This window comes from Misgurnus anguillicaudatus, chromosome 18 (assembly GCF_027580225.2).
Source record: "Misgurnus anguillicaudatus chromosome 18, ASM2758022v2, whole genome shotgun sequence".
Lineage (NCBI taxonomy): Eukaryota > Metazoa > Chordata > Actinopteri > Cypriniformes > Cobitidae > Misgurnus > Misgurnus anguillicaudatus.
In genome coordinates this window covers 21,944,936-21,972,907 of record NC_073354.2, presented here as the reverse complement: position 1 = coordinate 21,972,907, position 27,972 = coordinate 21,944,936, and the positions used below count along the sequence as shown (strand labels likewise).

The 27,972-nt window shown below is 39.4% G+C and overlaps 1 protein-coding gene across 2 annotated transcripts; it reads left to right on the top strand.

Moving 5' to 3' along the window:
* The first annotated feature begins 19 nt into the window (after window positions 1–19).
* On the top strand, window positions 20–27,367 carry susd6 (sushi domain containing 6). 2 transcript variants are annotated; one of them, XM_073856062.1, is made up of 6 exons: window positions 20–266; window positions 5,693–5,850; window positions 23,067–23,258; window positions 24,036–24,230; window positions 24,314–24,452; window positions 24,712–27,367. In XM_073856062.1, the coding sequence occupies exons 2-6, from the start codon at window positions 5,736–5,738 to the stop codon at window positions 25,178–25,180; spliced, it is 1,110 nt and encodes a 369-aa protein (XP_073712163.1). In that variant the 5' UTR covers window positions 20–266; window positions 5,693–5,735; the 3' UTR covers window positions 25,181–27,367. The 2 variants fall into 2 exon arrangements, with proteins under 2 accessions (XP_073712163.1, XP_073712162.1); XM_073856061.1 differs by having other exon boundaries at window positions 24,709–27,367.
* The last annotated feature ends 605 nt before the right edge of the window (window positions 27,368–27,972 follow it).

Here is a 27,972-nt window from a genome sequence, read left to right as displayed (position 1 = left end):
GCCTGGTTGTCATGGAGACGGTGTGAGAGCGAGGCCACTGGTGGAGCTCTGAGCGCTGTGTGCTGGGGAGGTACTTCGATCTCGCTCCGCTGCTGGCTGCTCTCAAAGCTTCCCCGTAGACGGATGATCAGATCAAGAAGAAGAGCCGTCAAAATCTCCAGCGATATTAATACCGACGACGATTGTTGTAATCCTGGTATTTCCATTCATTTAAAGCAGCTCCATGGTAACCCGATACTGATTGTTGAAGAGGAGGGCATTCACTGGTAAGATCTTTTCTTTGCGCTGTGAAGGTTAACGTTAGTTAGCTGAGCTAACAAGGTTAGCCACGCAGAGTGTTTATGATCAGAACCAGTGGTTAGCGTAAATGCTAACATCTACCGATAGCCAGACGATTAATTCTTTACACTTAAATACAGAAACAAGACTAGTTTGGTGAGTTACGGACTTTATTATTCACGGACACGACTATCCTAGCTCGCTAGTGAATCGTAATCTTATCCAAAGCACTGTATTTCGATCACACTGTATCACAAAGTGTATGTGTCATTAATAATCACGATTATTTAAAAAAAAAAAACATGTACACCCGCACTCCTTAAGATTTAAAATAACGAGTTTAATGTAGAAAACATGGTGTGTAATTAAAGTGTCATAACGCGATTACAAAAGTCGCCGGTCGGGCGATGCGGACAAAGCCTGTTGTTAGCTTGCTATTACCTATAAGCTGCCATTTTACTGAGCTGTTAAATATTTAGTTTTTCATTATTCAACGTATATTTCCGTGTTCGTTAATGTTTTGCCTACACGACGTATTTTTAAAATCTGTTAAGCTATTACCTATGTATGTGGGGCGCCGACAGAGATATCAAATATCTTTGTAGGGTTTTGTTTTTTGCGTCAGCCACTTACTAAGTACTTACTATGACAGTGTTATCGTGTTCATGTCGTGTTTTCTTTTGATAACGTGCATTTATAATATTCGTTATATTTTACTGTGATGCAAATAGGCCGAAGCGCATAAAGTGAAAGCAAACACATACGCACTGTGCCGTAAACAGTGTACACATAACATTGGCTGACTTTAAAAAGTAGTTTTCTTAAAGTTTAAACAAATCTTTCTTTTAAGAAGAAACCTTAACCACCAGCTATAATGGTCCATCTTTTCCTATCCTTTCTTATTTTTGTGTATTTGTATTGTGTTCATACTGTATCCACAGTAGTTTGATGGCAGTACTTACAGTCTGTTCTCTTTGTTGTACTCGAGCTCGGAACAGTTGCACGTGTCGGCGCGTGTGACTTTAAACCCGAGAATACTGGGGCTTATTTCTGATTTATACAAATAACTACAGTATCAACACGCATGCACACTAACGTAATCGGGTTATGTACTGCTCTAAATAGCTGTCAACTTTTGATCTAAACGTGTATAAACGTTTTGTTTATTTCAAAGGGGGTTGAATGCCTAATAGTCGGGGAGGTGATAAAGTCATTGCCATTTCTCGTCGTGAAAACAAGATTAGGGTTGTCATCTGCCTACGACTAAATTGCTTTATAATGTGTTGGTTGTTCTAATTTACAATCAGCATAAAAGTGTTGTGTTTTGTGCTACTTGTACACACAATTTCTACAACTTTATTAACTATTTCAGTCGCAAACTTGGACTATCAGAGCCTTAAACTTTTACATATACATTTGGCAGACGTCACTTACTTCATGCATTTGACAAAGAGACTTGCAGTCCATTCAAGTTATACATTTTCTTAGTTTTTTATCAGTTCCTGGAATCAAACGCACACCCTTTGCGTTGCTAGTGCATTGCTCAACATTCTTTAAAATGTTATTTAAAAGTTTAAATATTCTTACAAAATATAATTTACTTAAGCTGTTTGTATTAAATAATATAGTGCTTACAGAATTAACCTATAAGGGAAGTGCAGCTGTGGCTGAACACTTGACATCTTTAAACCACAAACCCCTGTTGGTTCCCTGTGGACCACCTCTTTTTGTGTATGTAAAGATGTAGATAAAGAAACTGTGTGAGCTTTAACTCAGCATAATACGCTGAACAAGAGACTCTTTCTTAACTGTCCTTGACTCATGCCTGGTTTAGGCTATGCATTTTTTTGTATGTTGTGATGTCACTGTATCAGGTTATGCGATTTTGACTTCTGAGTTCTTGTTGTGTTGTGGGTTAAAAAACTAAACGTTGCATCTCGGCCAATAATCGCTTACTGTCCTTGACAGTGTGAATGATGTCATCAAAGAGGCGGAACTAGCAACCAATAATAATCACGAAAATCAAATCAATAATAAATTATTTGCTATAAAGGTAAGAGTATTGTTGTAGTAGCTCAACATAACAGATATGACAGAAGCTGTTGTTGTCAAAGACCAAATAAATAAAAATTGTCGGGAAATCGTGAATTCGACACTATATGATATAAAACAATCGAGTATTGCATTCTGACTAGGGCTGTCATGATTATGAAATTTGGCTGACGGTTTATTACCTGATAAATTGTGAAGATTATGCCGATTAATTGTCTGTTTTATTGCTTTGACATTTAATTCTCATACATTTTTTTTGTGTAAACAGTCATGCAATAATTTACACACATTGTTGTGATTATTTAAATAAAATCTTTTGCAAGGTTGACCTGGTAGAAAATATTAATACACATAACACATATTTAAAAGCAATTATTTAATGAATATATCTTTCAAAAACTGAAAATTCTTAATTAGAAATAAACACAATAAAGTACTGAAAACTAAGAATAGCATCCTTCACTTCCCTAAATTTGGAATTGCTGTTTTGGAAATGTATGTTTTACCTGGCAGTTCATACTGCTTATCAAAGTTTTGCACTGTATTGAATTGCTTTGCAAGGCATCGTGTTACACTGTCAGTTAAGGAGCGCCATCTGATACTGTCTCATTTATAGGTGCTGCAGCTCCCCCTTGTGTTTTTTAGAGAGATGTGCAATCATTGCGGTGATCTGAAATCATCGTGATGAAGTCAAACAATCGCAATGAGACGATTATTTAATCATTGTTACAACCCTAATTTTTGGCACCCATTGTCGTTTTCCAAATCACACTACAACAAATGGATCGTTCTAAATTTAAGACAAAATTGTATGGTTTAAAGCAGGGGTGGGCATTCCTGGTTCTGGAGGGCCACTGTCCTGCAAAGTTTGGCTCCAACCCTAATCAAACACACCTGAAAAAATCCAATCAAAGGCTGCAGGATGTTTGATTGGGGTTGGAGCTGAACTTTGCGGGGCGGTGGCCCTCCGGGACCAGGAATGTCCACCCCTGGTTTAAAGTGAACCCAGCATAAGCGTCGCCATTCCCAGCAATATTTTTTCTCAAACCGGTTTCTCTCTCTTTCCGTTTAGATATGCTAAGCGGTTTTGCATATGCCTGTTTTTTGCCTTTTCGTTAGAACCCAAAGGCATCTTTGGTATGATAAAATTGAACATGATGGCAGGAACCACGTTGACACGTTTCTTTTGGCGTCTGGCCTGGTTATGGCAGTATTTCCTACTTTAAAAGAATTGACTGGTGTGACCAGATTATTGCTTTATTTGTTACCATGTCTTAAAAGATTCCGTTTAAATCCAAAATAAATCTGGTTAAGCCCTTTGAAGTTGTTTGGTACTCACGGTTTAGCTTCCTCGACAAATCTGTAATTTATTTCAATAAAAAAGAAAAACTTTCCAGCAGCTGTGTTATTGCTGGTAATTTATGTGGCATAACGGCCCTGTATTCTTGCTGTGGTCCTGCCATCTGTACAACACCTAAGTGATCAGTCACTTTACCAAATGCAGCCTTATTTGCTGCTCTCCCATTCTGGGATTCTGTTGGCACTGAGCAGTTTGTTGCAGAATGTTCTTCTGCGGCAGTCTGTTTAGTACATGAGGCAGCAGGAGGGCTCCTCTCTGCCAGTGAGATGTACGTCACACTCCTTGTGCTTTGGTGCCAACCTGGTGCTTCTCTGTTGCGAGAAAAGGTGTGGCGATGGCAGATTGGCATCACGTAGATGTATAAGCAGCATCCTGCTTGTTTTAGTGACCTGAGCGCCCCGTGACTGGGTTTTTTAGAGCTTGTTCTGCTTTCTGCACCTCTTGTCATGTATAACTTAGGCTTGGCCAACACACAACATGTATGTCTTCTGGAGGAATGTTGACAAATGGCTAGTTCTTACTTAGCAGAGCCATATTGCACCTGCTTTTAGTTGTGTAATGATCGTGGCGTCGTTTTTTCTCTTTAAGTGCAAAGTAATCTGATTCTGACTCTCAGTTGTGTCAGTCTGCTGATAGTTTTTATACATAATGTAAACAACAAGCCATATGCCACATAGATACTTTACAGCATCTGTTCTGTACTTTGTTTGTCATTAAAACCAGCGTGTGAAATCTAGCGTGACTGCAGTTTAGTTTTTTTATAGATTCTCTGTTCTCATATCTTCTGTTTGTTTTCGGTAAAAACCCTGTTTTAAAATCAAAGTATTATTTGCATAAAGCATCCATTGTATTGTTGGCTTTTGCTGCACTTAGAAACAGGGTTCTCATGGGTCCTTGAAATCCTTGAAAGTTTGTGAATCTAGGGGAAAAAATTCCCTGGGAAGTTTTTGAAATTATACATACATAGATACAGGTCATTGAAAGTGCTTGAATCTATTTTGTGCAAGAAGTTTTCTGGGAAAAAAATCCATATTATTTCCTGTGTAGTGTAGGACAATATCATAAAAATTCTAGACTTTTTAAGCACACGTGCTAAACTGTTCGCCTGAAATGCTTATATCTTCTGTATGCGAATGTTGATACATACCAAAATCCTTTTTTGAATAGTTGTGTTTGGCACATGAAAACGTCTCGGGTTATGTATGTAACTGTTATTCCCTGAGAAGGGAACCAGGCGCTGCGTCTCACTTCCTGCGTCCCTGTAATGCCGTCTTTGGCAATATTTCAGATAGCGATATACTTCCTGGCTCCCGCGTCACCCTGTCTTTGTCGTTAAGCCTCACTATTGATTGAATTTGATATACACATTCAGACACACTTACCCCTGGAGGCGTCCCCAAAGTGTCAACACAGTGACGCAGCGCGAGTTCCCTCGAAATAGAACTGTAACAATGTATCTTAAAAGGTAACACGATGTAACCTTGCTCTCACTTAAAATGTGTCCCCACATTTAGTCCTTCAATTTGAGGGTATTGGACCTGGAAAGTCCTTGAAAGGTCCTTGAATTTGAAGTAAACTAAGGTGTGGGAACCCTGTAGAAAGGATTGTAAGAATTATGTGGAGTAACAGTACAGTTAAATGTGGTAAGAACACCTACGCTTTTAGCTCAAAGCATTATTAACCAAACTATTTAATAAACATGTACGCACAGGGTTGGTTTTTTAATTCAGATACAGAGCTTTCTATGGAACAACTTATTAACATGCCTTGTTTTAGCTACTGCTCCTGTATTGCATTTAATATACTTCTTAAACGGACAGTTCACTGAAAAATGGTGGTCAATGGTGCCCCAGATCTGCTTGGTTACAAAGGTTCTTCAAGATTTCTTTGTTTTGCTTTTATACATCAAAATGTATAGAAATTTGGAACAACTTAAGGGTAATTAAATGATGACAGATAATATAAATAAATAAATGATACATGTGTGCTTTGTGTCACCAGGTTCAGCCGGCGTAGACTCTTGCTGCACAAGCAAGGCTAAAAGATGTGCAATGGAATGGTAGCGTGTGAGACAAGAGCCTCGCTCGCTCACAGGGTGGCCGGCACATCCCTGCTGCTCCTCCTCCTCCTCAGTATGCTCCCTGCAGGTCAAGCTTCAGGTAAGATTATTCACAGAAACCTCCTCTGTATCTTCAGCCTCCACTCTTACAGTCTTTTAGCACTGATACGCTCTCATATTCGTCACAGTGGTTGGTAAAGTGCTCACAGCTTCATTGATTTTGTTTAATATAATATCCTGAGTGTGAAATCTCTAATGTAGGCTGTCTTTTGTGTTGGGCATTGGTTGGTCAGTGTGTTGTATTGGAGTGTATCTGCACAATATTGAGTCACAGATGGTTTACAGATCAGGGTCAGGGTTATTTAGAAAAAGCCTTGATTTTTAAACCACAAGACAAAAGGTTTGGGTGCAGGAACAATGTCTATTGTTTTCACTATTTTGATGGCTCTGATAGCAGATGCGACTGTTAGACTTAAGCAATCGGATGCATGAAATGAGCATCGTTTCTTTGTTTTCAGTGGAGCATCTGGGAGGTGCTTTAGGTGGGGGATGGTCTCTCTCTCGCTCTCTCTCTTTCTCCACAGGGTTATTTGTAAGGCAGTTGCCCCTGTGTGTGACAGTCTCATCTAACATACCTTTATATCCTACACTACATAATGGATTTGAGATGGACACCCACAAGTTTTCAAAGATAGAACGCATGGCCTTGTAACTTGGAGGCTCGACTAAATTAATTGTCTAACTGCGCATCCCTAAAACCACGCTGCTTTCTCTTAATAACACATGAATGCAGCCCAACCAAGTGTCATTCGTGCTTATGTATTAAGTGAACGACTAAATGCATTGGGTTTGGAGAGTAAATGATCGAGGAATGTTGGGATTCAGTGAAAGTACTGATACCATGTGGCTACATTTCCATATTGATTGGATTGCACCGCAAGGTCAAACCAGGCACTGAAATGTCCCAAGCGATGCCTGTGGTAAAGACGTGATGTGTGCGTATGCATGGGCGTACATCTGCGCATGCACGTGTTTGGCATGAATCGAGTACATCGGCTAAACGCCACACGTTCGTCCTTCTCACAGCCTGAGCAGCAGACAGAAGGGATGATTTTTCAAGGTCGATAGATGAAAGTCTGTGGATGATATTGTGTCATAATGTTGGCTGTATACTCTGTTTATGCCTTTCCCGGTTTTTTTCTGCATCGTGACCCTCAAAGGTGAAGCATGTACTAGGGGAGAGCCGGGCACAACCTAACGCTTTTTAGTTTTGGCTCAATCATTCAAAAAATATTTGAGTTTGATTAATTCGATTTTACACAAGCAACACACACATCTCTGCTACAAATAAACATTTAAAGTTTGTTTCTATTACTAACCATTCTTGGACAATTACACCAAACGTGATAGAAGTGCAAACGTTACAACTTACACCCTGTTAATTGTAACACGCAGGGGGTGGGTTGTAACGCTTGCTAAAAATGCAAGTATTTCAATACTATTTTGTCTATATACTTGATGTGGATATTGTTTATATATCTGTCTATAATAGACAGGTATCCACACTGTATTCATTCATCCAGCCTAACAATAGTTCAATTATAAATGGATACAAATGTCTAAATATGTGAGAAAAAGTAGCACAGTTATGACAAAACATTTTTTTTTATATGTGACCCAGTCTGTATAAACCATACTACAGGCACATTTATTTTGTTGGCAGCCAGCAATCATTCGTGTGTAGGCTATTTAAAACAACGGCAAGAAGTACGCTAACGTTAGCTGTTTTCATATCGTAAGTGCTGAGGGGTTAGTTGTAACACATCGTTACAATTAACCCCGCTGGGTCAAAATATTTTCAAGCCCACCAAAAAAAGTTGCTCAAGAGCTGCAGAGATATATCAAAACTATGCTATGTTTTAGTCAACAAGACACTGATTAAGATGACATAACATTGGTTTTGGTATCTTACACCGAAAAAACATATGATGAAAAATTACTTGCCTGCCACCAAAACACTCGTTCATCAATAACTCTCTGGAAAAACATGATACATTTCCAATAATTTGCGGGAGATCGTCTTTTGGCAGCGTGAAATCAATATGGAAAAAACAAATCGCTCAACCCTGTGCAACAATGTAAACAGTCCATAACAATAGGTATGCACCGATATGGAAATTTTGGCGGATACCAATAACCGATAACTCTTTATATTTGGGGACCGATAACCGATATATATATAGGGCGGTAAATATTCATATTAATTTCACAATGAAAAACTCCCAGACCGCGGACATCTTGTCTTTGCGCTAGACTAGCGTACTCTTCTTAATCCCGCAACACGTGTCATCTTAGTGCTATGTCACCGAAAGCACCATTCAAAACTCCACATGGCCAGCAATGAGCAAGTGAAGTGGTTCAACAAACCGAAATAATCCATCACTTATCGGCTTTCATTTATCGGCCTAATTTTACTATAAGACCGATAACCAATAATATTAAAAATAAGCAGTTATCGGCCGATAACGATATGCCAGCCGATATATCGTGCATCCCTACATAACAACAACAGCTGTTAGTTAAAGTGATGTGGTATGGGTGCTAAATCAAAAGATTTTGGCTGATAGTGGTGCACTTCACTTTCGAACAAATACTGCTCCAGCATCTATTTGAAGAATAGTCTGTGAAAGACCTGGGATTCTTTACCATGGTACCCTGTGTTGGTCAGACAGGTCATCAATCTCCAAGCATGAACTGCCGTACTTTGGCTATTAAGCAAACTCCCTAAAATACTCGCTATAATATTTTTTTTCCAGAGAATGATTTTAGGGGACAAAGCTCCGAGACGTACAAATTCACCAGATATTCTTTCATAAAATGATGTCGTTTAAGATTGTAGTTTAAGTTGCTTTATGCATTGACTATTGCATAAGCTTATCAATGTAATGCAAACAAAAGGAAGTAGCACAGGAAAGCAGCAGAAAGCCTTGCAGTGCTCATGAAAGTGCAGGCTTTTTCAGTCTGTGAGAACGACAGAAAGCTCCCTGAAGGCACACAGCTGAAGTCACGCTGTTTTTAGCACTAACTTTGTGAGCTGGAGGAATTTCCCACATTATTCACATCTTACTCCTAAATACTACTTCCATATGGTTTTATGTTAGCTATAGTGTTACTTCTCACCTAAACACGGCAAGCAGGCAATTGCGAATTGAAAATAATTGGATGGATGAGGTGGTGGCATCTAACAAACAGCTCGTAAAATGCTAATCCGATGATTTCTGCTGTTTTGAATCATGTTTACAGAATTAAGGATGTTTTAAGCTCGAGAAAGCATGGTTTACTGTTAAGCGATTCTTGAATATAGTACATTTGGTTAAACTATTAGCGGTACACATTTAATACAGAAGCAGCATTCTGCTCCAGGATGTGGTTTGTGTGGGATCAAGAATGTTCTGCAAATAAATGCAATAAATTCCCCAATAAGTGTGATGAATACATTGCGGTACGTAAATGTCTGTTCTGTTGTATTGTGATACTTTTTGTTCTCCAAAACGTTAGGTAGGAAATACATGTGTAAATGCCTGCTTCCCCTCTTCAAGTGAGAAGTGAATGTTTTTTTTCCATCAAGGTTTCGAGTTATAGTCATGTAGGCTTTGGTAAAGATGTCTGCTGTAATAAGGTGCCAGTGTCTCTCTGGATTGAAACACAACTGTGGGCCACGTGAACATGGCCAGGTGAAGCACTACAAGTTAGGGCAACAAACTGCCTGACAGCTATCGATTGCCTCAACAGCTGCAACCACATATGTGATGAGAACTTGAGTGGAGGAGGCTGATGCTTGTTCTGTTGTGAGCACTTAGTCTACTGTGGTTTTAATCTGATTTCCTTTCTACCATAAGTATTCAGCAATTAAAAAATTATTATAGATCAGTGGTTCCCAAACTTTTTCAGCGTGCGGCCCCCCTTGTGTACGGTGCATTCCTTCGCGGCCCCCCAAAGAAAATTTGTGGCAAAAAACTGTTCTAAAACTCAACATTTTAATAAAAAAACACATTAAATTATACAAAAAAGTAATGCTTTTGGTTAGTAGCCTTATTTTTTTAAGGTTTAATTACACAGAATTCATGATAAATTAATGTATTTCATAAAATGTCATAAACTGGGGCCCCCCTGGCACCATCTCGCGGCCCCCAGTCTGAAAACCACTGTTATAGATGATTCCTTTACACTGATGTTATCAGATGTGGACTGCATTGCAGATTTTTTGGGTGAAGCTTAACATTGTGCTTAATCTTATAGTTATAAATTTCATACCAAAATATTAATCATACCAAAACATAAATGCACAAAGCAGCAAAGTTTTATCCAAATTAAGGGGAAACAAGTGAGAACAAAACAAGCATGCATAATAGTGTCCAAGATATTATTGCTGACTTCCACGCCTAAAACGAAGTCTCATAAGTTGCAGTGTATAATATAACTTCATAATTAAATTGATCTGCTTTTGAATGGTAATAGTGTGCTTGCAATAAACATACTTGCATAATTACTAACATCATAAGTTTAGCAAACATCTGCAATATGCCAAAACTTTTATGTTTGTGTGGGAGCCGGCCCATGGGATGTCTTCGCTACACTACAGCTAGGAATGACATAAATCATCCTGGTTTATTTGGCCAAGTCAGTGTGGTCAAACATCTTGTTTTCATTGTGATAAAACTGTTTAGAACGTACAGTTATATGTGTTCTTTACTTGATGTGGACTTGCAGTCCTGTGACCTTTATTAAAGGATTAGAGATTATTTTCTTTTTAAAAATCCAGATAATTTACTCACTACCATGTCATCCAAAATGTTGATGTCTTTCTTTGTTCAATCGAGAAGAAATTATGTTTTTTGAGGAAAACATTCCAGGATTTTTCTCATTTTAATGGACTTTAATAGACCCCAATACTTTACAGTTTTAATGCAGTTTAAAATTGCAGTTTCAACAGAGTTTCAAAAGAACTCTAAACGATCCCAGACGAGGCATAAGGGTTTTATCTAGCGAAACGATTGTAATTTTTTACAAGAATAATAAAAATGATGCACTTTTAAACCACAACTTCTCGTATATCTCCGGTCATGTGACGCGCCAGCGTGACCTCACGCAATACGTCATCACGTCAAGAGGTCACAGATGACGTATGCAAAACTATGCCCCAATGTTTACAAGTGTGGAGAAAGAGGACCGTTCCAACGTTGTTGTATGTCGAATGATACTAATTAATGTCTTTGTGTCAGTTAATTGTTTAAAAGGGTCTGAAAATGTGTGTTTCATATATGTAACACGTGACGTTTTGACGTCATTACGCAATTACGTGATGTCGCGCTGGCGCGTCACAGGACCTGAGATAGACAGAGGTTGTGATTTAAAAGTGAGTTTTTTTTCTTGTCAAAGGTGACAATCGTTTCGTTAGATAAGACCCTTGTTCCTCGTTTGGGATTGTTTGGAGTCCTTTGAAACTCCGTTAAAACTGCAATTTTAAACTGCATTAAAACTGTTACGTGTTGGGGTCCATTAAAGTCCATTAAAATGAGAAAAATATTGGAATGTTTTCCTCAAAAAACATAATTTCTTCTCGACTGAACAAAGAAAGACATCAACATTTTAGATGACATGGTGGTGAGTAAATTATCTGATTTTTTTTTAAGAAAATGGACTTATCCTTTAATGCACTTGAAGTGCATATAGCAGTGCTTCCCAATCCTGGTCTTCAAGTTTTAGCTGTTTCCTTATTTAAAACACCTGATTCAACTAATGGGCAACATTCTTTGTATTTTAATGAGACCAAAATACAGCTAGCTTAGCATGTAGCATGTTTGGTTTTTTACATATTTACCCAGGCACACCCCTTTACCCACACCCTTGTATTTTTGCTCAAACACAGATGGCAATCTATTAAGAGTTTAAAGATTCATGTCTAGTCAATCATTACTAGGAAAGGACTGTAATGGGAAATAGGATATTTTCTTGAAATTGTTTTCATAATGAGAATCCAAAATGAACCAATTTCTTTCTATGTCTCCCCTTTTACTTTCTCCAATCTATATTTTGTTGCTCTCATATGTCAGTGTTTGCTAAATTAAAGGGATAGTTAATCATTTACTCGCTCTCATGTTGTCACAAACCTGTATAAATGTCTTTGTTTTGATGAACACAAAGGAAGATATTTTGAGAAATGTTCTAATCAGAAGCCCTATTGACTTGCATATATATATATTTTGCTGCTATGGATGTCATTGTGGCTTTTAATTGGACTTTTTATTTTTGGGTGAACTATCCCTTTAACTATTCTACAGTCTGTATTTCCAATATCCATTACACATGAGGGAAATCACACAATTGCATAATTTAGCACAGTGGGACTTATAAAGCTTTATTAAAATCTATTCTCGTTGCATTTGATGACAATATTCTAGCCTCACTGGTTCTTTTCATGGTGATGCGGTTATAAAATCTACACCTTTCTTTATATAAGCCAGCTTTACATAGACAAACAAAGGAAATGATCAAACAAAATAAGTAAATAATTTACAAAGTCCTTTTAAGGAAGTAAAAATGTAAATGACTAACAGACAGACAGTTCCTCATATTTGACCTTTTATGTCACTCTTTAAATCAATGACAATTTCACACATTTGGAATATCCACGTTGTTCCTTAAAAAAGAATTTTTTATGTCTACTGTTCCTTTAAGAACTGAAGGCTTGTTTCAGTTTAAGGCTAGTGTGAATCAGCTTCTATATTTGTTATTTGATTTGCATGTTGAGAACCAGTCTCATGGTTTCGCATGATGTGACTGTATTCAACCAATAACATAAGAATTTAAAAGCGAAACTATTCACATAAACATTTGAAACGCTGTACTCCACCCTTTCTTTTCTTTTAGGATTGCAGATAATTCCCAAGTTTCTAGAACAAACTGCACCATCTGTCCGTATGGGCCACATTTGGTGGTCATTCACTGTCGACCTTCTAAGTGTCTGATCACACAGAATGCACTGCCTTTATTTGATTGAATTTAGAAAAGAGCAGTGTGTTGCGTTTTTTATGTTGCTAGGCAACCACCAAGTCAGCTGTTCTGTCAGTCAAGTATTAAGCGTTAGCGCTCTTTAAACTTTGGTTTGCTATTTACTGTCATATTAGCAGAAATTTTAAAAGAGGGCACTTGCTCTGACCTCGATCAAAGGTCAGAGGTGCACAAACACGTGAGTTAGCCACTGTAAACTTCTGTCACCACAATGGAAGGCCCGCCTCTCTCCGCTTTTAATTGGACAATGGAAAAAACGCAAACGCTCTTTTCTGCTCAGAGTTGACATTTTTCAACTTTAGGTGCTCAGAGTGCTCCTGCAAAACGCGTGGCGTGGCAGGCGGCAAAAACACGAGGTGTTCGGCGTGCATAAACAGTGCACAAAGCACTCACTGCCCATAGAAAACAATTTAAAAAAGGCGCCTGCCACTGACAGAAAGGCCTTCTGTGTGATCCGCCCCTAAGTCTCCAACTCACGTTTAAACAGATGCCCTTTTCTCGCTCAAGTTGCTAGTAGCCATTAGCCAGCACAATGGATGTCAGCACCTCTAAGCGCAGCTGCTGTGCGGCATCAGAAGGCCAAGGTTTCATGCGGCCCACTGGCAGCAGTTTTTCCTCCGACTGCTGGTGTTCACCACAGACTCCAGTCTGTCATTAGCTGTGGACAGAGCGCATTCCTGGAGTGGGTGAGCCACTAAACCCAAACACAAGAGCACTGTGTCTAAAGCCATCCGTTGATAGCAGGCACAGCAGGGGCACAGGGTCTACATCTCTCTCTCCGTCTCTCTCCCCATCTCTTCTTCCTTTTCTTTCTTTAAACACTTTAAACTAGCTACTCGTGCCTCACAGCTGTCCTAATAGAATCCAAAAGAGGGTGAACGACCCAGACCAGTACAAACATCCATCTGCCTCTGTCCTCTGTGACAAAGGCAAGAGGAACAATAGACGCTTCCCTCTTGTCTTCTGCCAGTTTTCCCTCCCAGTCGATTTTTGTTTGCAGAGGCGAGCTGCTCATCAGTCAGCTGCCGACCTCGGGCTGTTTAATGACATAATAAAGGACACGTGGAGCTTAGTATAATGCTTTTGTTCCGGTCCTCAGAAGACAGGGCACATTTAGGGGCTCTCTGCTGAGCATGTGTGACGGCTCTGAGGGTGTGATGGGTTCATGCCCTCAAACAATGCACATTCTAAAAACGAATACAAAATATATATTAGGGCTGCCAATACTGAGGATATTTTTTATTGGTATGGCTAATAATATATCTCTTTGCTGCACTCTTGAAATTAAAGGTTCCTAAATGTTTTTGTCTGGTTATGGTTCTATAAAACCCTATTTACACAGCAAGTTTATCTCAGAAAAGTCCTATACAATTCCTAGTGTGCCTTCTGTGTGAATTGATTCTGGGATCGCTCCCATAATGGGGACCTAGTAACTGGGGTTGTTGAATATTAGGGCTGTGACAGTTGTCATTACCACCGCACAACCGCAGAGGTGAAGTGCGTCCCGCGGTGGTGAAGTGCGTCCCACGGTGGTGAAGTGCAACCCGCGGTGGTAAAGAAAGGCCAGCTGACTACAGATTTGCAAGGGGAGGCAACTGATATCAGTGATGATGCGCTGGCTTGGAGGCAAGACATTCTCACTTGGTCACTCTCTTTCGTGCTCTCTCGCATTATATATTTTTTAACTTAGCCTGATGTTAAAAGTTTTTTAGGATGTAAAGTGCTCAATTGACACGTTAAAGATGTCACATTATGTCTCAAAGCAATATTCACCATATCAATGAAGCACGCACCTCTGGGGCAGAGTTTTAATGCTTTGACAAGAAAGATGACAAAGAGCCGCAACAGTTAAAGTGTGAGGGAGACGTCACGCGCTAGTTTATGATCTCTCGAGAGAAATCACAGATAACTAGTGCTGGGCGATAATTCGATAACGATAATTTTACCGATATAAACTTTTCCGAGAAAACGATAAGGACGATTCGATAAGTGATCGTAATGTTTACGCACTGTGCGTAATGTTGCGCCAGCACTTCTGGATGCGGCACACGCTCTTGGTTTACAATCACAGTGTCAGTTAGACTTGAAGGAGTGGAAGATGAGGCAAGTTATTAATTTATTAGTAGAGCCCTATGATTTTCACGATTCGGATAATGCGGACGGAATCACAGAATCCAAATGCGTGGAAACATTTTCCTGTTGTGTAATGTTGGACGTGCAAACAAGGTTCGTCAAACACAGCAGACAGAATATGTACAGTATACTGTACTTTCTTTCAGCATCCGCCTTGTGCACGCACACATTCGCACAGCTTTAAAAGTATATTTACAGGACATTCCCAAATTCAGGAAACTGAGGAAACACAGCGGATCCACCACTGCAGTGAATATAGTGTATGAGTGTGCTGCTCTCCCACAGCAACGTGAAGCTCTTGACATCCATTTATCAGCGTGTATAGCTCGTATATGTATAACACACACGTGATCACTCAACTAAGTTTTCTTTCTTGTTTAAGTGAACATTGAAACTTATAGCAGTCTGTCTTGGGTGTTAAAGTGACAGTAGCCTGCTGCTTTCTGTGTCAGAAATGTGTTGATTTCATAACAGATATATTTACATTTAATACAGATGCTTGAACATTAAAGGGGCTCTCCATAAGTTCAGAAATTTCTAACCGTTACTGACACCAGTGGCCGTTATAGAAACTGCAGCCAGTCTCATGCTCGTTCTTGGTGGGCACACTCGTACGAGCACGACCACAACAACCAGAGTTGCCATAGCAACCACAGATAGCTCATTGAGATTCACCAGCATGTTTACAAATGTAAGAAAAGTTACAGTACTGTAAGGTTATTGTTTGACAGACCATATTTTAGTAAAATGTTGCAGTGCTACTTTATTTTATTTTCAACAGAAGTCTACTTCTAAAAGTTTTGTAACACGACACTGTAAAACACACTCCCGACACTCACAATCTTAATGCACTCGTGCTCTGAATAAAGATAATTCATATAGACGGTTTCATCGGATGCACGTGATACACGTCTGGATCCGAACCTTACTTCTGGTTTCGTTTTTTTAATGGTCTGACTAGTTGCTAAACTGATCTCTTGAACAAATGCCTCGTCAAAAATAGCAAATGTTTTGGTTTCCTGGTTGTTGTTTTTTTGCTTGTTACATAAATCAACTACGTTTAAAGAACTTTGTTGTTATTTATTCTTAGCGGAGTTTACCGGAAGTTACGTGCGGAACGCGACAGCCGCTTGTTTATGTTGTTACTGCTGAAACGGTAGGGTGGCCATTCGTGCCAGTTCCGCCGGACACGTCCCGAACATGTTTTCGGGTTTGTTCTCCGGAAGTCGCGTTGGTCGACCGCATACGTCATCAAGGTTTAATATTTCGGGTTTAATTTAAAAAAAAAAAGCAATTGCTACATTTCAAGGTAAGAATGAAGCTACAATGATTGTATGTTTAAAAGAAATTAATCTTAATTTTTATCACCTTGCTTTTTAAAAATATTTTTTTTTACTCAGTAACGGATATGATTTAAAATGTAGCGAAGGACAATACTTTAAATAAAACATACTTAAGTAAAAGTAAAAGTACAGATTTTAAAAACTACTCAAAAAAGTAAAAGTACACAAAAAAAACTACTCAATTACAGTAACGTGAGTAAATGTAATTCGTTACTTTCCACCTCTGCTAATATATAAAACATTGCCCAGACATGTCAGTAAATCAAATAAATGGTGAAGTTGAGTATGAGCCATGGTGACGTTCTAAGTCCTACATGTTGAGTTGCAGTGATCATGTGGGAGATGTGGGTTGAGTTATGCATGTGTCATGTTTTTTATTTGCCTTATTGCAAAATCTGTATGTTTTTGCACTGACACTTCGTGGTAGAATATAAAGTTACATCTTACAGGTATACAATAACATAGGGGAAGGTAAATAATGACAGAATTTTACTTTTGCATGAACTATTCCGTTACCAAATCAGCTTATGGCTTAAAGTACATTAGACATTTGAATAATCATAGGTTAATTCAAGATAGATCAGTCATTTTTTTTCAAGGAAAGTCTTCTAGGTCTCTTGTCAGGGCTCGTTTTTCTGTAGGAGCCAGGTTGGTCTGTTTCTGCCGTTCTGTGTTATTATACGTTTGCGTGTGGAAACCTGCATCCTCCCCTCTCCTGTGTCCCCTGCAGGAACGCCACCCTTTTACCGAACTTCTCTTTCCTAGCATGGCTTCCTGCTCGGCTGTAAAGGGCCACGGGCGCACTTTATCTCTCGCACTCAGCTTTTCCCGTCACAGACATGCAACGCCCCCGCAGAGTTTCTCTTTAACTCTCTGAATCTGCTTCAAAACACATGTGGGAACTGTAAACACACATATACACTTACAAACATCGACATGACCCTCCCTCCTGTCAGGAGCAGGATTCATCTAAACTGTGTTATGTACACAGAAACATGAAACTCAAGTAACATGCGGCCTCCTCCCTCTCATGCAGCGTTGTGTTACAAGTAGGAAACCGCACACTGTTATTAGCCCCTCAAGAGCCATTCAAGACATGTTGTGTCACAGACGGGTTTCATATCTCTGCAGCTGCGTTGTGCTTGTTTCAACGAAGAACTTGCTGCGCTTTAGCTGGCTTTCTCGGACAGTTTGTGAAATAGCCTTTGCTGGTAACTGACTGTTGTAAGTTCAATGAACAAAACATCTATTATGAATGAATCACTGCATGAGGTTAACATCTTGGAGCGATGTTCCCACATGCCCCTTCCTCTAGGGCTGGGCGGTATATAATTATGCCAACATATTAGAGCAGAATGGAAAAGCACTGTTCAACAAGGAAGTAAATGAATTAATGATGATAATCACAATAAAAGACTGACAAGCATGCTATATATATATAGTCCCAAACCAAAGAGGAACTGTGTGGGACTATTTTGTCTTTTAAAAAGATTTCACACAGCACTAGCGCTGCTACCTCACGGGACAAACTCACATACAAAACAAAAATTAACACAGCCTTAATTACTGACTAATAACTTTTTATTGCCATAGAGTGAAATTACTGATTCTAACATAAGAACCGGATAAAAAATGCTCATTTACAAGAAAAAATGTCAGACGCACTTAAGACCGAAGGATTGTCCATACAGTGCGCGTGACCCCATTTTTGTCATCAGAAGATTTTTGAAATTCTGTGTAAAAGCTTTGTGAAAAGCTCTGCATGCACCTACAGGAGAATGTAGTATGTAGCCCAGGAGATGCATTTGGACGCAATGTGCATGCGTCGAAACTGTGTACACGTACGAGCCAAATAAACTATACTTTGCAAGGCTGTGCCTTCGACCGTGCACGTATATTCACGTAATAAAACAGACTATTAGTGTTGTAGTTCTCGAGACCGGTCTCAAGACCACTTTTTAAAGGTCTTGGTCTCATCTTGGAATCGACCGCATTTTTACTCGGTCTTGTCTCGGTCTCAGACAAAGAGGACTCTGAATTTTATTTCAAGACCACTCAAGACCACAACTGATGGCACATCACCAATGTATTTTTTATCATTCATTTTATGCAGTTTATTCAGGTTTGGCATATGATTTTGGCATTGTTTAAGCATTGTTTAAGTTTTCTCGTCTCGGCCTGTCTTGGTCTTGGTCATGACTTGGTCTCGGTTTAGGTGGTCTTGACTACAACAGTACAGACTATACTGTGGGCTTTAGAGAGTTCTGCATATGAGCTCCTCACATATTGTTATACACGTAAGGAATATTTTATGACAGGCCGTTGAATTTTTAGAAAATTGTAATACGGCATGAGTTTTATACCGGTATTTCAAATAATTCAAAGGACCGGCGTCAATTATTTTTGTTATACCACAGTAACACAATTATTGCTCTGGTGGTTATTTTAAGACATTTGACAGGTTAGGTGGTATAATCTGTTATAACATGCTGTATGATGTGTATATACATTATATGTGTTTATACAATGGTCATACCATATATGGTCATATATGTGGTCATCATACCACAGTTCACCCCCACCCTGATTTCTGTAAGTTACATTACTGTACCATTTTCTAACAGCTTGCTTTGGGGATTAGAATTAGGGGCAACTGTGAAAACAATAAAAACATCAGGCCATGTAATAATGTGATCCTAAACAAAAACATATTTGCAAGGGAGTGTCTTAGAGGATTGTTCGAGACTGCACGTTCTAATCCACGCCTGAGCCATTGAGATTCGGTTTTACTGACCAGCTGCTCGCTGCCAGTAATGTGATCCGCTTTAGACCCGAGCCATTTGTAATAATGGATAATTAAAATTTTTGGTGGGCAGATGGAGATTGAAGGCCGTTCAGGACCACAAGTGTTATGTTGGGATCTCACTTTAAATGTTGCGATTGGTCTCATTTATAAAACAGGACTTGTTTTATCCTGACAATTGGTGCTTTTTTTAGTAGGTCAAGGATCCGGTTGGTGTTATGATGAATAGGTTTGCGTAACACGATCTGCTGTTCAAACTAGCCTAACTGATCTAGTTTCTTATGAAACCTCTGCCAGCCAAACAGGTTAACTGGCATTTTAACCTGTGATATGTGCTGCCTAGATACATACCACATTGATAAGGCAAGATTTATTTTTTGTTGTTTTGTTCCTTGATACCCAACCTGTCCCACGTGGCATTCCTATTGCATTACTATTGTTTGCGTACAATCTGTTCTGAAGGTCCTGCCCATATTGTCCTGAATACTTTTGGCAGCCATCGTCAATGTACAATCTTCTGCATTTCTTTTAAAGCTTTTCCTTAATAGATGCTAACTTTAAATGACTCATGAAATGTAAGAATGAGGAAGAAAAATCCAGTTCATTCAAACCTGAGGCACAACAAGGAAGTCGAGTTGATGTATTTTTAATGTGCAGGAGTAGTAACATTGCGCTATTTTGTGATACTGTGTATCAAGGTATACGTCTTTATCAGTAGGCGTGTTTCCCAGGGATCCGGACCTTTGCCCTGCTACCACAATGGTCTACCAATTGAGCTACAGGAACACATGTTTTGAATGGAAGAACATGCAGACAAAGAAAAACAACTACTTACAGATGTTCCCTAATGATGTTCTGCATCTGTGATTCACAGCATCAGTGAGTCACTGGCGTCAGATGGGAAGAGAGGAGAGATATATGCCGAGTCCATAATCTGATGATCTCTGCTTAACAGCACATTAAAAGCTCAGATTAGAAGAGAGCCATAGAGGGGTCTCTCCAGACGGGCCTTGTTTGTTTGTCATTTTTTTCTTTCCGCTGGATAAATGTAATGTGGGGATAGATATGTTTACATGGTTTGAATGATCTATTGTGTGAATGAAGCCTCAGCTCAGGGGGTGTTGGGAAGTGTGTTTTTTTTAATCCCCTTTGAATCGGAGAAGGAAAATGAGAGGGAAATGGAAACCATTGGCTTTATGATTTTAAGCTTGAGGGCAGAAAGTGTCACAGGGCTGGAGATTATATGTGCTGTGTTTTTGTGAAATATAATACCGGACATTCGTACGAAAGGAGGATTAAGGGCCCAGTCACACCAAAAGCGCCTATGGCAGTTGCAGGCGCCTTTTTTGAATGATATTCTATGGGCAGGGCGCGTTTGCGCGCTGTTTATGCGCGCCGAGCGCCTTGCGGTTTTCTGCCGCCTGCCGCGCACGCGTTTTTGAAGGAGCGCTGAGAGCGGAGGAGCGCCTGACGTCATTCGCGTCTTCCATTGTCCAATCGAATGAGGGGAGAGGCGGGCCTTACGTTGTGGCGAGGGAAGTTTACAGTTGCTTTGAAGAACCGGACTCCACTCGCTCACTCTCTCCTGCGTGTTTGTGCTCCTCTTATCCTCAAACAAGGTCAGAGCAAGCGCCCTCTTTTTAAAGTTTCTGCTAATATGACAGTTAACTGCAAAAGAGCGCTCACGCTTCAATAGTTGATTGACACGACAGCTGACTCGGTGGTTGCTGAGCAATATGAAAAGCCGCGCTGCACTGCTCTTTTTTATAAAAGGCAGTGCGTCGCGCCTTGCGTTTGCAAGCGTTTAAAGCGCTTTTGGTGTGACTGAGCCCTTACTTGTAACCTTTCTCTCTATTCCTGACACATAACAAATCTTAGGTCACTGGAGCCCTTGGTGAGACCCGAGTCTGTTTAAGATCAAAATATAGTTCGTTTGGATGAACACATCTTTCTGAACTCTGGTACGAATCAGCGACCCACTAAAAACTGTCTGGTATGTGGTTTGTTGTGTAAACGCTTGGTTTGCCAGCCCAGACTGCAGTCATACGAATAACACGTGGGCATGGACGTGAATTTTATTCTCATCACTTATTATATCATAATATCCCCTTATTGCTGCTTGTGTATGAATATATTGCCTTTGGAGAGAAACTTGCATTTTTTGGAATCGACCCTGGGTTTGGACTAAGCGTATTGAAACCACAGGCTTTGATATCCATATGCCTTTATACTGAGATCCAAGATCGGTATCAAATGACTTGGAGTCACTTCTGAGTTCATAAGGCCTTTGGGTTGGTTTTTTACTTTCTGTCTGTGGTTATTATCGGTATTAAATAACTGTTGGCTAAATGTCAGAGCAGTAACCAGTCACAGGGGCGATTTTAACTGTGGTTAGGTGAATGACGCATCCATATTATGGAGTCTCAATGCATAACCTACAATGCAATACATTAAAGATACATATGAAGCAGTTACGGATGCAATACGATGCAATTCGACTCATTACAATGCAATGAATTAACTAATAAATTAAATTCCGTTCCGCATTTTAGCTACAGCCTTGACTTTCCCACTGCTGCTTCCTCAAATTCATTCCATTTGGCTCATTTAGAGTCCATATTATTTAAACTCTATTTAGTGTTTTCACTACTTTCGCAAACTGTACTCCGCAACACAACAAGGTAATCAAAGCTTTTAGGCTATAAAAGCAATTGTTTAATTAAAACAATGGCATCTACTACCAGTAAATGCTTTGGATCCACCCAATTTTTTTTTTTTTTTTTTTGCTTTCGAAACCCATGAATTTGTAATTACTTGGTGGAGAATAGCTCCATGTTATGCCATGTTATGCTCTATGTGATTTTCATGTCACACGTGCCTCAGTTTCCGTAGTGTTGCGATACGTCAGCAGGCATAGCAACAGTTTAGAGAGGAGAAAGCAATCTTAAAATATTGTTCACTTTCTAAATAATAAAAGTTTAGCGCATCTACTAATACTTATAAATAAATAAATAATTTTTTACCGATGCAAAATATGTTAGAAACGATGAATTGCGATGCAATGCTAATTTGTATCCGATGTAGGGCTGTCACGGTTATGACATTTGGCTGACGGTTAATTGCCTAATAAATTGTGACGATTATGACGATTAATTGCTGTTAACACGTTGTTGTGATTATTTAATTTAAATCTTTTGCAAGGTTTACCTGGCAGTAAATATTAATACACATAACACATATTTAAAAGTAATTATTTAATTAATATATCTTTAAAAAACTGAAAATTCTTTATAAAAAATAAACACAATAAAGTGTCTGAAAAATAACTGAAAATAAAAATGCAATCAAAATAAACTGACTATACCAGAACAGGCCTTATATAGTAGCCAATCCTACTAAGGTCATATTAGTACTGGCCACATATCTGTAGTGGCTGCAAAAAATCTATTCCTTACAGTTCCTTAAGAATAGCATCCTTCACTTCCCTAAATTTGCAATTGCTATGTTTTGGAAATGTATGTTTTACCTGACAGTTTATACTATTTATCACAGCATTTCTTTAAATGCGTTTTTTTCCACTGTATTGAATGGCTTTGCAATGTATCACGTTACACTGTCAGTCAAGGAGCGTCATTAAATACTGTCTCGTTTATACAGGCACTGCAGCTCCCCCTTGTGTTTTTCAAGAGATGTGCAATCATTGCGGTGATCTGAAATCATCGCGATGAGGTCAAACAATCACGATGAAGCGATTATTTAATCTTTGTGACAGCCCTAATCCGATGCAGTTCGCATTGTTAACTTTTTATGCTGATGCACCGAGCAAATCTGGGAATCTTTCCATCTCTAATGCTATATTGTACCAGTTTAATAATTTTAATTATATTATTACTAGTATCACTAATGTATATAATTTATCTTTCCTTTTGATAAGCATTTAATGTTGCTAACCTTTTTGCTCGACAGGCTGTCCCAGACCCCCAGTTGTTTCACATGGCCACGGGAACCTGACAGAAACTAACCGTGGCACCTTCCTTGTCGGCACACTGCTACAGTACAGCTGCGATCCAGGATACACGCTGGATGGCTACAGCATTATCACCTGCACTGTCTCAGGCCAATGGTCCTCCGAGCCGCCTCGCTGTGTCAAAAACGACGGTACGTTTGGTTCTGTTTAATATGAACATTTTTAATTTCTAAATATGCTTGTTAAGTCTGACATCATGCACCGCTTCCTGGTCCAACCGATCTCAAATGCCATAGGGAAATAACAAAAATCACACTTATTGACACTTCTATCATAATGCACAAAACCAAAAAATCCCAATTCTAATTTTTATCTCTATAACAAAATCCGAGATGACCAGACATGGACTCATAGACATGGATTTTTTCTGAATTATTAATATATTGCTGTCTGTGACTCCGTGAGCCTGGAGACTGCTTTGTACACTGTGAGTTTATAAAATTTTTGCTTAAATGTGCGATATGAATAGTGCCCATAAACGGCTGTTTATATAATATCCTCCATTGAAATGAGTGGAGGTTTGGACCCGGAAACAGTATTCCTTCCGTCACGAGTGACTTAGCAAGCGGATAAGCCTCTATCCGAGGAGATTAATGTTGCATGTTATGTCGGAATTACTGTAATTATAAGATTGGGCTCGTAAAACCCATTATGTTCTGTTTGGTTAAATATTTTGCTGTAATCGACTGCACCACATACGGCTCTGTTATGGCTTGATGAGCGTTACCATAGCAACACACTTCAGGACACGGGAAAAGCTCCAAGCAAGATCTTTTCTAAAGCAGGGTCGCCATCCCATAATTAAAGTGATTCCGATTTGACGAAATCCCAGCATCGGTTGCTTTCATCATCGCACTGTTTCTACTTTTTTGTATTTGCATTGCATATAACAACTTATTTCCCAACAGTTTGTCAACCGCCCATTGAACCAGAGAACGGAGGTTACAAATGCCACCCCTCACCCTGCCACAGACTGACCCAGGGCACGGTGATAGAGTACTTCTGCGATGAGGGTTACGTCTTCAAAGGAGGGTACCAGTTCAGAACCTGCGAGAACGGAGAGTGGACGTCATCCACGCAGATTAGCTGTCATCCCGTACAAGGTACGTCACACAGCAACAAGACGTCAATCCACAAACGCTTTCATCGTAAGAGATTAATTTGTAATATTTCACTGAATCTTTAGGGGAGGAACCGCACTCCACTTTGCCCATGCCAGCTCTGTCTATCGTGGCCTCCACCGCCAGCTCTGTGGCCCTCATACTTCTGCTGGTGGTGCTGTTTGTGTTACTGCAACCAAAACTTAAGTCCTTCCATCACAACCGGTGAGAAACTGTCTTAAATGACCAAGATTTGCTGCTTTAGCATCTTATTTTAATTTAAGTGTGCATGTAGCTTTAGTGTTTAAATTTAGTAGCACACAAACTCAATTCTAGTTCCAACTGTTGGACATGAACAGATATGACCTCTCCTACAGCACTGATGTTCCAGTAATTCCCAGTTGCGTAACCAACTCGCTGTGATATAAGTCTCAGGTCAAGATTTGATCTCTCACTCTTTCTCTTTATCTGTCTTCCAAAGCAGCCGCGAGCAGGGTGTGTCAGGACAGCCTACCTCCATCATGGTGGAGGGCGTTCAGGTCGCGCTGCCTTCGTACGAAGAAGCCGTGTACGGCGCAGGTGGCAATTCCGTGCCGCCCACCGAGTCCCGCGTTCAGATCGTACTGTCGGAGGGTCCACAGGCAGACGGTTCGAGCGAACTCCTCGAACAGGCTCAGGCGGGTTATGTTTTCCCCTCCTCTTCGACCGCTGCGTCCTCGTGTCACGCAGAGACGGTATTGGTTCACCAGGTGCCCTCCTCTTCCTCGTCCTCACCTTCCTGGGCTGCTGAGCAGCCCGGTGCAGCTGCATGTCTGAATCGCAGGCAGAGCAGCGATCAGCACAGTTTACTTTCAGTCACTTCTGCTGAAGACTACGGCGATGATAAGTCAACTCCAAATCCGTGTCATTTTTTGTCCATTTTGACTGTTTCATTTTTTTGTGCCTATGCCTAGATTTCATGTCGTTTTGTTTTTTTATCTACAGATATTCCATTGCTAAAGTAGGCCTGAGTCTGCGTGCGAAACCTCCACCCTCCCTCTCTCTATCGATGCTGACCAGGATTTTAACCCCTAAAGCTTCTCGCCAAACACTTACCCCGTAACGATTCTTCAACACAGCAGTACAACAAGATGTCCGTCAGCCAACAAACCTTTGCGTGACCTGGAATCTGGCGGCTCTGTTCACCGGATGAACCCCTAACCAGATGACCCGTTTAAAGGATGCGCTGTGCTCAGTTGTCACACCTTTTCTCGCAGGTGTCCTTATAATCACGTGGACCTCTGCGCCGTCAATGACTGTGATCTCCTGGCAAGAGGAGGGTACAGCTAGGATTTGCTAAGCCACGCCCCTTTCTCTTCGATGCTGCATGTTCTGTGCAATTTCTTAGTTCTGTTTTGTTGTACGCGCGTACACACTGGAGCACGGCACAACCGAAGCATGATGCATAGCACCATCTCCCACGCTTGATCCAAAAGCTTGTCCCTTGTGCGAGACGCAGGGTTGAACTGACTTACATTGTACTGTATTCGAATACATGCTTGCCTTTTTATTTGTCAAGAAGTATCCGTGCCGTGCTGTGCTCTGCGCGCGTATGTGCGTGTATTTCCGATGCCTGTGTGACTGTGGTTGTTGTAATTTAAAGAGGGCTGAAGTGTCATCCGGGCTTCTTTTTTCCAAATAGGAATCATTTTCAATACCTCCATTTTCTAATTGAAGCATTATTTAACTAGAATGGATGTTCTTTGTCTACATCTCTGTTTGTCCAATGCGATATATATATATATACTTTGTGAAGTGGCTGTGAGGTCATGCTCCCAAAATGTCTTTTCAAAAAAGAAATTACATATTTCTTCTTTCTTTTTAAACCATGAGCTCTACCCTTTTACTTCGTCTTTCATATTTATCTGTTGCACGCACAAGAAAACTTTATTTTTTTGTATCACTTGTATGTTCTTTTTCAAGAGAACTTCATGGGTGTGGACTAAGATCATTTACTGGGCTGTACCTTAGTAATAATTTGTTTTATTCACCCCGCCCCATGTAAAAGACGTACTTGCACAACTGCAAATACTACATTTGAATGCTTTGCATATCAGTTACTATGGCTAAGATTAACCAAGGTTAAACCATTGTCTATCAAAGATAGAAGCATTCTTTATTATATTTCCTTATGAAATAATCTTAATCATTTGGTAGAAAGAAACCTAAAAACCTGTCAGATCTGAAAGGTGTTGCATTGATTAAATGCACGGTTATAGTCATTCTGCAAAGATTTGGATCACATTAAACCATTATGCACAAATCTGTGTTAAATGTCCCAGTAAATAAGTCATGCAGCTCCAGAAAATGTCCTCTTCTTCACTCATAGTGTGTTCATGGAAAGAGGACATCTAAAAACCAATGAACCTTTTCTTTGAGTTGCTTTTCTTTGTAATTTACACCTTTGCCCAGTGGACACAGCCACCTCATGTGTATATCCCCTGTTTTTGACGTGACACTTAAATGTTTGTCATCATGTGTTCAAATCCATATATATATATATTTTTATGTGTCTGACTTTGGAGAGAGAGAGAGGGCAGTTTGTCTTTCTGCACATCCTCAGTTTTGTTCTTCTGTAAATTGATCTACATTTGTCATGCAAGCTGAAGGCAAAATATTACTGCTGCCTTAAATACTCGTACATTTCATACATTTCTCACTTTGTAATTGCGTTTCTTCGGTTTCACTGGCGTTATGGTAATTTGTCTTCAGAGTCTTTACGGCCTTACTTTTTGTTTTCTATGCATAAACATTGTCTTTGATTTTCAGAGGTGTTCAGTTGTAGGATGAGCTTTAGGTTGTCCACTCGGTGAACGTGAAATAAGTTTTTATTTCCTTTCTTAAACCAGATTCACTCAAAGGATGTTTTTTTAAGAAAGCAAGTTATGGATATCCAGGATGTGTGTGAAACACTGTTGTACGGTGTTTTTTTGCATTAAAACTATAAAAGTTGACTCATCCACCCTCCCATTACACTTGCTTTTCCTCTGTACATTGCTGTGGGTGTGAAGATAGTATTTTAATATTTGTATAAAGTTTAATTTAATTCTACAGTGTGTATATAACTATTTCTAATTAAAGCTTTCATTTGAAGTGCACAAGTTGTGTTTTTATTTTGGTGATTGCTGTGTTGTGGTTCAGTATGATATTAGGTATATTATGCCAATGCACAATGTTTTAATCATGGATTCCATTCCAGTATTGAGGATATCGGACGCACACAAGTAGTTACAATTATTTACTCTGTCGCCATCTAGCGGTAATCCTGTGTGTGCGTGCGTGTAAATTAGTGTATAATTAAAATGTATATTATATGTGCATATACTAGAAAATTATCTCTAGCTAATCATATAATTTAAAATCTCTCTAAGGTCAAATGAACATTTTCCCACTTGAAGGCTTACCCACATTAAAAGTTGTAAACTACTATATTATAGTAATTAGTACACTTTGTTACTAAATAGTAAATACTACAGTATGCTCTACTGTAGTGTTAACTATAGCAAATTGATAAACTGTAGTAAATACTAATGTATACTTAATATTTACTCTAGTACTCTAGGTTCAAAAACACTAGTATCTAAGAATTTTTTTTTTTTTAGAGAACATACGAACATCATTACAGAAAACAGGCATCAAAAATAGAAACTTCCAAAGTTGAATAACAAAAACAAAAAATAGATATAAAAGTAAAATAGAAGACATT

What these genes read in the sequence shown, in the direction of transcription:
- susd6 (XM_073856061.1), top strand. Translation starts at nt 5,736, where the DNA reads ATGTGCAATGGAATGGTAGCGTGTGAGACAAGAGCCTCGCTCGCTCAC. An exon ending in CCCTGCAGGTCAAGCTTCAG is followed by an intron (nt 5,851 to 23,066) that starts GTAAGATTATTC and finishes TTTGCTCGACAG; the next exon opens with GCTGTCCCAGACCCCCAGTT. An exon ending in TAGCTGTCATCCCGTACAAG is followed by an intron (nt 24,231 to 24,313) that starts GTACGTCACACA and finishes CTGAATCTTTAG; the next exon opens with GGGAGGAACCGCACTCCACT.